Genomic DNA, 14554 nt, shown 5'->3' with positions numbered 1-14554 from the left:
TTTTTTTGCTCGGCTCTCCAAATGATATATTCCTTCCTTGGGCCCTTTTTTCTTCTCGATTTCCACACGCAAAAAGCCACAGATGAATCGAAACAACTCAATTGGCACCCCTTTCCCTCATTTTTTTTTCTCCCCTCTCTATTCCCCTTTCTTCGTACTCCATATTCCCCAGCACGCTCTTCCCTCCCTCTTCCTCGGCCCGCATTACACTGCCTATCCTCTTATCCCTCTTCTGTCTGCTATACCCTACCTCTTCCTGCTCTCTTTCTTTTTTTCTTTTCTTTCCTTCACCGAATATCTACTCGCACTCGCCACGCAAGAACCTAACCAGCAGCACAACCAAGTAAAAAAAATAGTCATGAACGCCCCTACGCCAGCGCGTCGTGCCCCTCCACGCATGACCCTCTCGGAAATGGGTGGTGGAGCACCGGCCCCCAAGCAGGAGACGCCCTTCGCCAACTTCTCGCGCTTCGTGTAAGTGTTTCCACTGCTCCCTGCTCCTTCTGTTCCTGCTCACCGTGTTTTGACGTCAATGAACGCCTATGAGGTCAACGGCGTCATCGGTGTCGACCCAAAAGGGGAAGGGAATCTAACCCTGATCTGAATTCACCCATAAACCTGACTACGGCACTGACTTTATTCTTCTCTTTTGTTCCTACTCTTGGATCCCTCCTCTTTCTTCGGCTTCTTTCTCTTGAAAAGGGATCCCTCCGGAAAGCTCAACTTTAACGGAAAGGCGATCTTGCATGCCGACGGCGTCGATTTTAGCAATGGCAACAAATTCAAGATCAATATGGAGGAATTGAAGCTCCTCGAAGAATTAGGCAAGGGACAATACGGCACTGTCCAGAAGGTCTACCACAAGCCCACTAATGTCACCATGGCAATGAAGGTAATTACCATGCTTTTCTTTCGGCTTTCAAATATGGTGATCGGATGAGGGAAGAAAGGAAAAAACGACTCGTGCACAGCGGGGGTGGGGAGGATGCAGGCGAAAAACAGCGAGGATGCATATGACCACGCAGAGATTCTTCCTTGGAAGGGATCGAGCGGTGCTGCAAAGCGAAGAGCCGATTTTTTTTTTTTTTTTACCAGCATTTCCAATAGCGCCACCTTCGTCATTTTTTTCATCTGTTCCTTATATGCAGTATTTCCCCCTCTTTTCCGCGATTCCTCTTTTTTCTTTTGTGGAAAGAGGATAGATACATGTGCTCATGCATAGTTGTTTGGATATGCTGCTGAATGTGTCAGCATGCTCGAAAGTGAGATCACTCTTTCTGCAAAACAGCATAACTGGAAAATAAATCAAAAAAAAGTATTCGACACGGTTTGAACCAATCGCCATCTACCCTTTTGCGCTGACTTTTTCTTCATGTCCGGGGGTTACTCGCCCTCACTCGCTTGCTCTTTTTTTTTCTTTTCTCTTTTTTCTTTTTTCTTTTTTCTTCTTTGCTGCAGTACCACGGGTGTAGAGGGAGAGGGAAGTGACGACAGGCACGGTGGCCTGTTGTATTTGGTGGGTCTTCTTTATTTCATTGCGCGGTCTTTTGTTCTGTTCTCCGACACAAGGTGTGCTCTCCTCGGGTAGTGTGGACACACTCATGGCGCTGCGGTATATCTTAATTGGGTGAGGTTCAGTCCTGATGTGCCTGTGCCGGTACGACATTTCCTCCACTTTTTTTTTCTTCGTCTTCTGTGCTTCTTTGTGTGCTTATGTGCGTGGCAAGGGATAGTGCGCATACGTGCATCGAGTCTATGAGCGCACAGGGTCCTCTTGCAGCGAGTGTGTTTTTGGAGCGAGTTGTGCTCACAAGAATGACCAAATCGTATCCAGGTTCACTATTATGAAAATTGCAATAATCCTCATCGTGGCTAGGCTGGTGCTGGATCGAAACTTTCCATCATGTGTATTATCACTTTAACGTACCACTGGTGCCCATTTTTTCACGATCGAATTGCAACTAATTCACTTTTATCTCACTCCATGTACACTCTGTTTCCCCTTATTCTCCATAGGAAACTCGCTTAGAGTTGGATCAGAGCAAATTGAACTCAATTCTTATGGAGTTGGATGTCCTCCACAAGTCACAAAGCCCCTACATTGTCGACTTTTATGGCGCATTCTTCATCGAGACGTGTGTGTACTACTGCATGGAGTACATGGATGCTGGATCTTTGGATAAGCTGTATCAAATTGGCGTTCCTGAGGATGTCCTCTCAAGTATCACCCTCTCGGTATGAATCAATTTGCGGGACATGTGGAAATGTAAAATGTGGAAATACGCTTGCCAGAAATCGCTTCTATTATATTTTTTTAGCTCTCCCGGAAACCAACCAACCAACCAATCAATACGAAATGACAGCAATCAGCGCTCTCAACTCACTGGACCATATTGCTTCTTTGTGTAATATTCGATAGATGGTCAAGGGACTCAAGTTCCTAAAGGACGAGCTGTCTATCATTCATCGAGGTACTAAATGGCGGCCTTCTCGTTCGAAATTGAAACTAATGTCCAGTATCGCGTAATGAAAATGGGCTCTTAGAGCGACATTTTGGAAGGCCACGCTGATTTACTGATAATTTTCATAAAACGTCTCCCCAACGTTACTGCAATCGTGATGTATAGATGTCAAGCCAACCAACGTTCTCATCAATTCGCAGGGACAAGTGAAGTTGTGTGATTTCGGTGTCTCGGGTCAGCTTGTCCAGTCTTTAGCCAAGACCCACATTGGATGCCAGAGTTACATGGCAGTACGTGAAATCATTTCGGCGATGCTTACACGATCAACCCTGATGCAGAACTTCATTGTTATTAACACTTTTTTGGTCCTTGCTCGTTCCTTGAATTCAATCGATCATTAGCCTGAGCGTATCTCACAGGGTCAGACCTACACTGTTCAGTCCGACGTCTGGTCACTTGGTTTGTCGATTTTGGAGACCGCAGAAGGATCATATCCATATCCGCCCGAGAAGTACAACAGCGTCTTTGCACAGCTGAGTGCCATTGTCGGCAGCCCCCCACCCGCTCTTCCCGACACCTACTCGGAGGACGCTCGTGCCTTTGTCGCACTCTGCTTACTCAAGGACGCGAAGGACCGTCCTACATATGCTGCGCTGCTGGTACGTTACGTGACCATGGACTTGATATTTCTTTCTGTTGTATTGGCCCCTATGTCCGATTCATGTATTAACGATTCTATTGAACTTCAACAGGAGCATCCTTTTTTGACAAAGTACGAGGATGTAGAGGTTGACATGAAGGGATGGGCTGTTAAGGCGATGGAGGCGCGTATCGCACGCGAGGAGGAGGAAAAAAAGGGTAAAGCCCCTGCCCCGCCTTCATAGACAGGGTAATTTCCGGGACTGAAGGAGTACTCATCCTTTGTTCTACCTTCATGGGACCGGAGATGGAATGAATCGACCAGATACACCCACGCAATCTAACAACCAACCAACGAGATGACTTTAAGTACGGACATGATGCCATGAATATCATAGCCTTCCTCCACATACATAGACTGACAACACCATTAAAGAAACAAAGTAAAGCAAAGCAAAAGGGCGTAATGGATGCTGTGCATTGCAAATGGTTTAATGCCTCTTAGAGCCGGAGAGGTATCGGGATGCGAGATATGTTTTCAGCTGCTCCTCGATCTGTGGGCGTGCATCGTGCAGATCAAACTTTTCGCAGGCCTCCAGCGCAATCTCGAACGATTGCTCATTCTTCTTAATATCAATACGATCCATCTCAGCCCACATCAGAAGAACTTGCTGACCTTGACCGGATCCGTGCAGGGCCGCCATCAAGTTGTTGAACACAAAGGTTGCAGGCACGAATCCTCCATCCATCATCTTGTAGTACCACTCCATGGCGTATCGCAGGTCACCGTTCTGAAGAAACCCCGAGATGAGGATCGAATACGTGAGAGCGTCGGGGGCGACTTTAGATCGCTTCATGTCCTCCAATGATCGCAACATCTCATCCATGTCTCCTTGGAGGGCGTAGGCAGATAGCAGGGCGTTGAAAGATCGCTGATCCGGTCGGATATGAAGTGCCTGCATTGTTTCGCGAATGACCTTCAAGGAGTCGATTCCAATCTCGCCTACACTGGCGGAGAGTAAGGAGTTGAAGGTGTGCAGGTTGGGCAGGAGACCGTCACCGACCATGGCCTTGAGGAGCTCTAGGGACTCGTTCACGCTCGCCTGAGACAGTGCGCCTGAGATCATGGCGGAGTATGCGATCACGTCCGGCTGGATGTTGGCCTGTTGCATCGCCTGGAAGATCTCCTTGGCCTCGTAGTACTTGCCCATTTTGATATCCGCGTCGATCATAGCTGTGAAGGTGAAAACATTGGGTCGATGTCCACGCTTCTGCATTTGCTCCATGAGTTCTGGTACCTGAGCAAACCGATTACGCTTGAGGGCCTGAATAATCAGCATATTGAAATCGTGCTGGGCCATCTCAACATTATTGCTGGTGCACTCATTCATGATATCTAAGGGTTCCTTGCCCTGGGCGACCAAAATCTTGGCGTTCGGTTTCGTCCCGTTCGCCCCCAGGCTGCTGACCAACGTGTTAGCCTCGACATATCGCCTGGCGCCCTTTAGAGCCTTGATCATGGCCGTATAGGTGTAATAGTCCACGGGGATGCCATCATCCTCCATCATCCGGAACACCTGCTTAGCACCGTCGAGGTTGCGTGCGTGTGCATAGGCATTCAGCAAAGCGTTGTAATGGACCGGCTCCTGCTCGAGTCCCAGGAGTGGCATTTCGTCAAAGTACTCCCTCGCCAGCCGTGCGTTCTTGACACGAGCACAGATGGTCAGCATGATCAGGTAGGTTGAGGCCGTGACCTCGACATTGCGCTTCCGCATCTGAGCCAACAAGCCGACAGCGTTCCGGAGACTCCTCTCGTGCCTGCAGACGTCGAGCAAAATATGATAGGTCGCGGTGTTGAAATCGACTCCCTTGCGCTTCATCTCATCGACAAGGTTGCCACAATTCTTGAAGTCCGATAGCTTGACGTACACCTTGAGGAGGATATGATACATCTCAGGAATATTACCAAAGCCGGCCTTCTCGACATCCTCGAGGATCCGGCGCATCCGAGGGACAACCTTGAGGAGATTTCTGCAGGAATTGAGTGCGTACATAAAGTCGATAGGCTGAAGTTGAGAAAAAATGTCGGGGTCATCTGCGATGGACCTGTAAGCGAATAGGATCTTTTCCTGATCGTCAGGGTCCTTGGAGTGCCGGACCTGTTCGTAGAGATCTCTGAACTCTTTAATCTGTTCTGGGGCGACAATAGTTGGATCGAAAAATTCGGAGGCCTCCTGCTCGGACGCTGATTGCGTTGCAACATTAGATGGTGATAGTAACGATGGCCGCGGTGGTATTGAGGTTTTCTGACGAGTTTTCGGTTCATCCAGAGTATCTACTTCGAGGTCGTCGAGGTTCATGGTCCTGACGGCCTGGCATATTGCAGAGGTGGAGAAGCGAGTGGCCGAATGCGTCGGAGGAATGGCTCGCCAGACTCTGCTTGCTCCATGGGATCGATATGTTGGATTATGGATGGTTGTGAGTGTGCACTGGTCTGTCCTGCGTGCGAGCTGCTGACGCACTCTTGTCAACTGTTGCAGTGTCCTGTGCATGATTTGGCCTCTCGTTCTTGTCCTTGTCCTTGTCCTTGCTCTTGTCCCTATATCTGTCCTTTCGAGAGGGTATGTTTATGATGTTTATGAGGAAAAATCGGTGGCAAAAAAAAAAAAGAACGACCATATCCATCCATCCTCTCTGTAAACAACGGTCACGCATTATTATATTACAAAGGCATAACCCTACCAAAGCCGATAGTTGCACCCATGCACCCAACCAACCAACCGTTTCTAGCCCGAATGCCTTTCACCCCTTTACCCCGCTCCTTCGGCCGCCACTCACCTTCCTTCCTTCTCTCCACTCAAATAAACAAGCGCGACCCACCTCGACCTGTACATATACATACACATCCACATCCACATCCACATCCTCGCTCCTTTTCTCCTGCTCTTGATCCCCTTTCTTCTCATCTGTACATATACATCCCCCCTGCAACCAAGCATCAACAGGAACAAGTGTATCAAGTCCCCACTAATGTCCCTGTTGAGCGACCCTGCCTATATTGTCCACAGCCTGCGACTAAGCAATCTGAGGTTGGACGATCGTATCTCGGACAAGGTCATCACCTTCCCGCCCCAGCTCCTTTCCAATGAGTACATTAAGGCTGCAGGCCCTGTCTTTCCAGAGATGCAATATTGCTACTCGCCCAATATCAACCATGACTACATGATACTCGGCAGCAACCCTCTGCTCCTCAGCGCCAGCGATTCTGCCCTCAACTCGACTGACAGTCTCTCGACCGCGAACCAGCCCACCAAACCTGCTGCTGGCAACAGAGTCAAGTTCGATCGACGGCGGATCGTTGCCGCTCAGGCTGCTGCCGCCGCGGCAGCTGCCGGTCTTGGAAGAGGAGGCATCGAGGGAGGCGCGCCTGTTGCGTTCCCTCTCCAGCCTGCACCCATTCCCGCGATGAGAGTTCCTATCCCAATGGCTGTCGCCAGCATGGAGAGTGACGATGATATTGATATTGATGACGAGGAACCAGTGTGAGTCTCCAAGGACATGCTCAGTAGAAAGGAAGCAAAGAAGGTCGTGCATGTTTACTGATGAATCTTGTTCTAAACGCGCTTCACTATTATCTTGACCTTATCACCAACAGAAAATCGCCACCAAGAACGTTCCCCAAGATGGCGATACCAGCACATGTTGGCGGTAATTTTGCACCGGGAATCTTCATCACTACCCCATCCAGACCCTCGTCAGCGACTATTCCAGAGGATGCCCAAGCACAACAGCAACAGATGATAGAAGAGAATGATGGCGCACGCAGCTCTGAACATGCAAACGACAACACTGCACAGGAATCCGAGCTGACAGAGCGTGAAACTGAAATTGGCGATATTACGATTGATTCGATCAACTCGCCCATTGACTTGTCGCCACCGGACTCTGCAATAGCTGGACGGATGTACAGGAGTTCTGCTTCAGCCGTCAGCGCTTTGAGATCGCCATTGCCCCTTCGCCCTAACACACCTCCGCCTCAAAAGTCAGCGACACCTCAAACCAACGGCTTCATATCCGAACCTGTTCCGTTGAAACCTCCGCCAGTGTCACTCCTCGCATTGCTCATCAAGCAACAGAAGTCGAGGGAGGACAACCCATTTGCGGAGGAGTTCCTTCGAATTGCAGGTATGGGAGAAGCGAACCCAGTGCAGCTGAAGATCTACCTGCCAGGCAGTGACAAACCAAAGGACCCGATGCAGGTGGTTGTGAAACGAGACGCAAGTGTCGAGGACGTTATTGGGTACATTCTTTATCAGTACTACCATGAAGGCCGGACGCCGTTGCTCAGTGACGAACTATCGACGGTGGTGCAATGGAACCTGCGCATCGTAGAGGATGATGGCGAGATTGACGATGATTTGCCTGGTAAGTTCGGGTCTAGTTATATTTTGTTCTTTGAGTGTGCAAAAAGTGCCGGGATCAGTCAAGGCTAACGTTCAAAATATACTTCATGCTTTATTCTATAGCGGTGGAAAGAACATTAAAAATTGGACGGTTCTCTATGAATCAGCGGTTTGCCATGAATCAATTTGCTCTTTGTGAAGCGACGCCAGCCCAGGCCAAGATCAACGAGATCCTCTATACAAAGTCTGGGAGGACAGTGGTGCGGCCCAAGAGACAAAAGTCTTCGACTGGCCTTGGTCCACCTGATCCTCCAAGGCCTAACTTGGGTCTCCAGGGAGAAGTCCAGGCAGGTCAATGGTCGGAGTCGGCCTCAATAGAGCCCAATGGTGTAAGCGGAGGTACATCAAGCGGAGCCATATCGGCCATGGGTGCAGGAAGCAGCACGACGGGCATCGTTGCGCCACCCAGAGCGGAACCTCTCATTGCGAGCACGCAGCACTACGTTCGGGTGCGTTTGCATACGAACCACGAAGTCAAGCATACGACGACGGTCGAGATCTTGCCAAAGATGTTGGTGTCCGGGGTCATTGATTATATCTGTCTGAAGCGCAAGATGGATCCGGCAGAGTGGTCCCTTGTGGTGGCAGACACGCACCACGTCTTACCCCTGGATGGTGCAGCCGAGGACATCCCCAATACGACAGAACTCTCTCTTGTCCCGAAGACCAGCGGTAAGAAATCCATAGACGCACTACAATGTAACAATGGCTGTTGTGCGTGCGCATCTCCCAATGGTCTCTATCTGACTCTGACTTTGTTCCTTTTTTTTGCGCTACTCGCGAAACTTTTTTGTATGTTCCTTTTTTTTTGCACCACTCGCTAAACTTTTTTGTAGAGTCAAACTTGACGGCGAAGCGCTCAAAGTTTGGTCGACCTGGACTGGCAGAAATCCCGGGGTCAAGTGTTTCGTACCTTACCTCGGCTGAGGTGTATCGTGAATACACGTTGAATCGAAAGCGACGTGGAGGATATGTGGGTCATCATGAGCAGGTTCTAGCAATAGATGGAGACTACATCCGGATCATGCCTTCTTCAACCAAAACGCTTTTGTTTGACTCTGGGAAAACGGCTTCGTATCTGAAAAGTACAATCCACGACTGCAAGCAGAGCAGGAAGGCGCCGAGTAGCTTCAAGCTGGTAGTGATCCGTGGCGATCGAGAGAAGAAGACATATGAGTTTGAGGCCAAGAATCCACAGCAAGCACGTAAGTGGATATGGAAGATGAGGCGTTCTTTTGGAGTATTGGTTTATGCATCTTGAACGAAATGAAGTGGACGGGGAACTGACATGTGTGTGGTTTTGGTTGTTAATTAATTTTTTTCCTGTTCGCTGCGCGTTCGGTTTTGTTGTTTTTCTAGAGGAAATCTGTCAACGGATTATGCAACTCAAAAATAGTTGAGGGAGGCGGAAAGACTGAGGCAACCCCCCGGGGTGTCCTGGCAAAACTAGCGTAGCCCAATGGTCTTGCGGCGCCCTCATTTTTTCTTTTTCTTTTTCCTTTTTTTTTTTTTTTCTTTTTAGACTTTTTTTTTTCCAACTTGTTCCTGCAATGCAAGCGGATATTTCCTTTCATTATTGCGGAGGGTTTCTGTGCGTTTGTGTTGCAAATAAAAGCGACGAATTGCAGTGCCAGGGAACAAACAAACACAGAAAAGTGGTCGGTGCTTTTTTGAAAACGAATGAAAATGAGGTGGACAACTGGCCCGTTGTTCAACATGCAAAGCGCCCGGCATGTGAGAACGCAAACCCTTTAGGCCTCGACAGATCGAGAGACGCATGTAGTCCCTAACGTAATAAAAAAAAGGACGCAGCCGTTCCGTTTCTCCGAGGAACTACACGACTGTAGGGGCCATTTGAATATTGCGAATCCATGCTGTCTATCTTTTTGCTTGCTTGTTTCTCCACACCATTGTATCTTTTTCGTGTAAACAGCTGTACACGCTTCTTTATTGTGTCTCCCACCCCGCGGTTAGCTTGTGGAGCAAAAAGAGAGGACGAAGCGTTGTAGAAAGGGGACTTTTTTTTTCTTCACTGGCCCAGAATGACAGCCATAATAGTTGGGCGCAAGCATTTGCTTATCTTTATGCTGCTGCTTCGGTGCAGCGTTGAGTGTGTGAATTGTCTACTGTGGATGGCTGTTCAATTGATCGATCGTGTGAAAAATGTTCAAGAGTTCCTTTTTTTTTCCAGTGTCCCTCTCCAATCCATCCGTTCCGCAAAGAGGGCAGAGTAGAAGAGTAGTAAGCGGAGAATTGTTTGTGGTCCATATAGATGCACAACGGGAAGACGCGATTAGGATGGGTGTAAGTGCGCACAGGCTATAGATAGGCAGAAGAGGGGGGGGAAAGACGACTACGGTTGGAGATGGATACCCCTGCAAAGTCCTTGTTGCGGCACACTCTTGCATAAGCAGCTGGATGGCGTCTTTTTGGCTCCTTGGCTGTGAGGATAGCAGTCTACTGCATACTGCTGCCGCTGCTCCCTTCCAGGTTGTAAAGGCAGGGGACTGAGGATTAGGTACTGCAGTCGTCCCCTCATCCCATCTCGAGATCCGTGGACAGAACAGAACAGACCTGGGCCGCTGCTGTTGCAGCCAGTGCACCCAATGCACACCCAATGCTTTTCTACGAATGCAAATGCATATATAAGCTTCCCTCCAACACCCCCATCCTCCTCTCTCCACCTCGCACTCCCTCTCCCTCTTTTCACTCCCTCTTGCTTCGTCCTGGCTGCCTTCACCCTATTTGTACATAGTCATCTTCACCATCCCCTGGTCCAACTGGGCCTGTTTCATTTTGCACAGCACATTCCATATTTTCATTCATATCTCTGAATCAACAAAAAAAAAAAAAAAAAAAAAAGAATTAGTACCTCTGATACCACTGAACACCCTCGATACCACTGAATACCATCCATACCATTGAATACCATCCCTCTCCCAACAATGCATGCTATCCGTGGCCAAGCTCTCCCTTCCAGCTTCCCTGCACTCCCTGACCATCTGACCGCCCCCATCACCAGCGGCGGAAAGAAAAAGTCCTCGTCCTTCTCTACCGCATCTTCGTCCGCCCACTCGTCGCATGACCATCTCGATGGACGCGGTAAGGCTGCGGCCAAGGACAAGAACGACAAGAACGGCACCAAGGATATCAGCAGAATGATGGTCAGCGCCAGCCTGATGACATCGACAGCCTTCCTTGGGCCATCTGCCGCGTTGTCTTCGCCTTTGCCCGCAGGACAGCGCGATCGAAGCAGCAGCATTGCCAGCCAGCGGAGCATTGCCAGCCAGCGAAGCACTGCCAGCAGCACCCTATCCTCCAGCCTCAGTGTCGGGCCAAGCCATCAGCAGCTGCAACAGGAACAACAACAGAGCCGATTGCCATCCTTTTTCAGACGTCGAAAGCACTCCTCCGCTTCTTCCTCGTCCTCGTCCTCCACTCTGCAGACCTCCTCCTCCTCCCTCTCCTCGCAACACCACGTCCACGCCCACGCCCTGCAGCAGCACACTATCATCATGGTTCCCCAACACGACATCCACATCGTCTGGCCATACCCCGTCCCCAGCGGGAACGCATACATCGCCGGTACCTGGTCTGTCCCCGGGCACGGGCCATGGGAGAAGCTGCCCATGACCCGCATCGCCGGTACAGACACCTTCGAAATCCATCTCGACGTCCAAGAGGTCGAAGACATCTCCGACTATCTCGACGACGACGGATATCTCCACCATGAGCTGCTGGACCACCACCATCCACACGATCAGTCCTCCTCCACCCCTTCCTCCCCTGCATCCACCCAACCTGCACACCTCTCCAAACGCAAGCGCATTGCCCGGTTCTTTGGCCGATCGCGATCCTCCTCCACATCGACACCCTCTACACTAGACTCCTCCCGAGATCTCCATATCGACCTCCCTTATCACCATCAGAGCAAGGATGGCATTATCTTGCCCTTGATGCGGGAGTACCGCTATCAATTCAAGTTTGTGATCGATGACGAGTGGAAATGCGATCCCCACCGACACCAAGTATGGGATAACGAGGGGCATTGCAACCACGAACTCGTCGTCGACCTAATCGAACAGATCCAACTGTCCCCATCCCCCAACCGCAGCCGTAGCTCGAGCATCCAGAGTCAGCAAGAGAATGTCGAGACCGCGGCAAGTCAAACCATCCCTCAAGTGTTGGTCGAAGAAGCCCCTAATCCTGCGACAACATCTGATGGGGATACAGCTGTCACTGCTGTCGCCCTTGACTCTTCACCCACACCCCCTGCTTCTGATCAGGATGGCAGAATTTCCACATCTACAGGTACTACCAAAACCACAACCACACCAACCACACCAAAGGGGTCAAAAGCTAGGGACACATTCGAGGCCGTGTTGATCTTTGATGAGACGGATGACTTGAGTGACGGTGAGGGTCGCTCGAGGCGCAATCAGGATGCATCCGCATCCGAGTCAGACGACGACCAAGACGACGACGACGACGACGGCAAGGGGGGCAATATTGCCAATCATGAAATTATTGGTAAGGATGCAAACGAGCCCATTGTGGTTGTACCCCAACAAGAACACGATCGACAACAACCCCATGCAGCTGAGCATGCAGCACCTCTTGTTGACCAAGGTAAAGACCAACAAACAAGAAAGAAAAGAAAAAATCCAAGGCGCACATATACAGGCGGGATGAACACAAGACAATACAGTTTGAATGAGCCTTATCTCCCCAATCTGCGAAACAGAGGCAATCATATTAATCATCCACTTTATCCCTTATTTATTTTCCCATAATCCTGTCTTGTGCCTGTACTTGTGCCCTGTAACTGACGTTCACTCAGATGAGCACATGCTCGAGCCAGCCGTCGCTGCTGCTATTGTTGCCGACCCCTTATCTGCGCCTGCTGCTCTCGCTACCAACTCTGAGCGAGAGATAGGTGCACCAGAGAACCTCGATGCCAATGCTTCCAGCGTAGACGAATCACTGCCACAGATCACTGCGCAGCCGGTCGGCGTGCTTGCCCAGGAACTATCGATTGAGGAGACTGCAGAGAACGTCGAGTCTGAGGCTAAAGTCGAGACCGAGGTGACCCATTCTGTGGAGGAAGAGGGTTTGACAGCTGCTGAGGAGCCAACGCTTACTGCGGTCATTGCCCCTGAGCACGTCCCTGAGCACGTCCCTGCAGATGAAACCATCGATGCAGCAGAGCCTGCTCCTGCTCCTACTCCTGCTCCTACTCCTGCTCCTACTCCTGCTCCTGCTCCTGCAACTATTCCATTGTCGTATGCCGCTGCGGTCCAGTCACGCGCTGCAGTCGAGCCCAAGCCTGAGCCATTCGTTTTGCAAGCCGCCGCCAATCCTGAAGAGCATCACAGCCCTACTGTGGCTCGTCATCACAGCAACAAATCCTTCAGAGCTGTACAGCTCGAGGTCGTGACCGATACCAGTGCTACAGCCTATTCCCAGGTCCCATCACCACCTCTGACTCCGAACACGGTCTCTGAGAAGAACACATCGTTAGAAGAACAGGACTCTGATGTTGAGAGCATTGATTTGTCTGTGTTGTTGACGCCTCGGTCGGAGGCGTCTGCTTCGACGACCAAGCTATCGGTCTTTAGTGAAATTGCTATGGAGAGCAAGAAGCAAGAGGAGGAGCAGTTGACCAAGGAGGCCCTGTTGGTGCAGCAGCAGCAGCAGGAAAAGTCGGTGGAGAGCGATAATGAGACGATGGATGTGTTGAATGATCATGCGATGGAGAAGAAGACGAAGACGACCAACGTTGGCAGTTCTGATGCTGATTCTGCTGAGAAGAAGCTACTGCCAGAGACATATCCGAACTTGCTGTGGAGTATTTGCAAGACTACGGTCGTCGTCTCTGCTGCCGTGGTGGTCCTTGGCTTCGGAATCGGACGCAAGAGGGACTAAAAGCGATGGGTTGTCGAGACTCAACTCTTTCTCTTCCTCTTGTTTCTTTCTTGTCTTGTTGTCTTGTGAGATAGGGTTGAATCCCATTAGTAGTTATGGTTTCTGCTTTGCAATAGTTTTTAGGTCTGTAGTACTCATATATACGATATAAGAACAAGAAATGAATATATTGAAGTCTGCCGAGAAGGCGGATTTGTCACAACATGAATACAGAATCCTTGCGGATAACTAAACAAATTAAAGTCGTACAGCCTATAGCTGAGATCAGGGATAAGAGCTATAAAGCTATATTTTGCATTTGAAGCATGGTTCTGCCGGGAAAGTTGGGGATGCGTGGGAGAAGGAGATTGATAAAGTCAAAGGTGTGCTTCGGTGACATGAAGATGCATTGCAAGGTACGGAGCGATGGAGAGTTGCCAAAAGACGCGGATTGTATAGGCATCAACGCATGCATGCACTACCCAAGATTGCGAAGCCTTTTTTTTCCGCAAGGCTTGATAAATGCGGGGAAAGAAGAGGACAGGGTGCGATTGATAGCCAACAATCACTTTTGGCGCGTCTTCTGTCTCCGTCACATTATCTCCTGAGCCGAGAGAGACTAAGAATAGCCATCCTCTTTCCACTGCCAATCAGTCCAATGAAGAAAAACATAGTTAATATACAATAGGTTCAAGTCTAGGAGCGTGATGTTACAAAAGTTAAAGGGTTAAAGGGTGTGTTAAGTAATGAAGGTATATAAAGTGTATTTTACTGAGTAAAGACGGAAGTTCAAGTGAAGGAGGCGCGCGTCTTTAATACTAGTAGTTTCAATATTTCTGTTCAATAATGCATCGCTGACATTGCTCCATAGGGTCGGCTATCGAAGCAGCTTTGCCATTTTCTAGAGTGGCTCGACGCTTCTCTTTTGTCAGTTTTCTCCCTTATGCTGTCGGTAGGGCGAAGACCCTGTATCTTCTTGATTCGAGCCCATAACACCTTGGCGTGGGAAGATTAGATGGCAACAGGAACAGTATCCAACTTCTGGCACCTTTTCTTTGCAAAGTGTAGACGTGCGGTATTCGTCGA

The 14554-nt window shown here is 49.7% G+C and overlaps 4 protein-coding genes across 4 annotated transcripts; 3 read left to right on the top strand and 1 right to left on the bottom strand.

Moving 5' to 3' along the window:
- The first annotated feature begins 132 nt into the window (after positions 1 to 132).
- Positions 133 to 3555, top strand: BC939DRAFT_425578 (kinase-like domain-containing protein). The gene is made up of 7 exons (XM_051553159.1): positions 133 to 474; positions 703 to 892; positions 2017 to 2235; positions 2420 to 2471; positions 2628 to 2752; positions 2864 to 3121; positions 3215 to 3555. The coding sequence occupies exons 1-7, from the start codon at positions 359 to 361 to the stop codon at positions 3344 to 3346; spliced, it is 1092 nt and encodes a 363-aa protein (XP_051410511.1). The 5' UTR covers positions 133 to 358; the 3' UTR covers positions 3347 to 3555.
- Positions 3556 to 3592: 37 nt separating this feature from the next.
- Positions 3593 to 6026, bottom strand: BC939DRAFT_494330 (uncharacterized protein; the record flags this gene model as incomplete). Its single annotated transcript, XM_051559600.1, has 2 exons — positions 5844 to 6026; positions 3593 to 5711 (listed from the first exon to the last, which is right to left on the bottom strand). The coding sequence occupies exon 2, from the start codon at positions 5651 to 5653 to the stop codon at positions 3593 to 3595; it is 2061 nt and encodes a 686-aa protein (XP_051410510.1). The 5' UTR covers positions 5654 to 5711; positions 5844 to 6026.
- On the top strand, positions 5871 to 9085 carry BC939DRAFT_214692 (stress-activated map kinase interacting protein 1-domain-containing protein). Its single transcript, XM_051550733.1, has 4 exons — positions 5871 to 6643; positions 6757 to 7526; positions 7628 to 8236; positions 8401 to 9085. The coding sequence occupies exons 1-4, from the start codon at positions 6132 to 6134 to the stop codon at positions 8823 to 8825; spliced, it is 2316 nt and encodes a 771-aa protein (XP_051410509.1). The 5' UTR covers positions 5871 to 6131; the 3' UTR covers positions 8826 to 9085.
- Positions 9086 to 10220: 1135 nt separating this feature from the next.
- BC939DRAFT_214605 (uncharacterized protein) lies at positions 10221 to 13642 on the top strand. Its single transcript, XM_051550731.1, has 3 exons — positions 10221 to 11875; positions 12405 to 13189; positions 13268 to 13642. Exons 1-3 carry the CDS (start codon positions 10510 to 10512, stop codon positions 13487 to 13489), a joined length of 2373 nt encoding a protein of 790 aa, XP_051410508.1. The 5' UTR covers positions 10221 to 10509; the 3' UTR covers positions 13490 to 13642.
- Positions 13643 to 14554: the final 912 nt, after the last annotated feature.

This window comes from Gamsiella multidivaricata, assembly GCF_025024155.1.
Source record: "Gamsiella multidivaricata strain RSA 2152 chromosome Unknown BC939scaffold_48, whole genome shotgun sequence".
In the NCBI taxonomy this organism is placed as follows: Eukaryota; Fungi; Mortierellomycota; class Mortierellomycetes; order Mortierellales; family Mortierellaceae; genus Gamsiella; species Gamsiella multidivaricata.
Note: the sequence above shows the minus strand (reverse complement) of the source record. Positions and strands in the feature narration are given on the sequence as shown.

Coding starts and splice junctions, on each gene's coding strand:
- BC939DRAFT_214692 (XM_051550733.1), top strand. CDS start 6,132: ATGTCCCTGTTGAGCGACCCTGCCTATATTGTCCACAGCCTGCGACTA. Junction 6,644..6,756: donor ATTGATGACGAGGAACCAGT/GTGAGTCTCCAA, acceptor TATCACCAACAG/AAAATCGCCACCAAGAACGT. Junction 7,527..7,627: donor GATTGACGATGATTTGCCTG/GTAAGTTCGGGT, acceptor TTTATTCTATAG/CGGTGGAAAGAACATTAAAA.
- BC939DRAFT_425578 (XM_051553159.1), top strand. CDS start 359: ATGAACGCCCCTACGCCAGCGCGTCGTGCCCCTCCACGCATGACCCTC. Junction 2,236..2,419: donor TCTCAAGTATCACCCTCTCG/GTATGAATCAAT, acceptor AATATTCGATAG/ATGGTCAAGGGACTCAAGTT. Junction 3,122..3,214: donor CTACATATGCTGCGCTGCTG/GTACGTTACGTG, acceptor GAACTTCAACAG/GAGCATCCTTTTTTGACAAA.
- BC939DRAFT_214605 (XM_051550731.1), top strand. CDS start 10,510: ATGCATGCTATCCGTGGCCAAGCTCTCCCTTCCAGCTTCCCTGCACTC. Junction 11,876..12,404: donor CAGAATTTCCACATCTACAG/GTACTACCAAAA, acceptor ACGTTCACTCAG/ATGAGCACATGCTCGAGCCA. Junction 13,190..13,267: donor TATCGGTCTTTAGTGAAATT/GCTATGGAGAGC, acceptor CAGCAGGAAAAG/TCGGTGGAGAGCGATAATGA.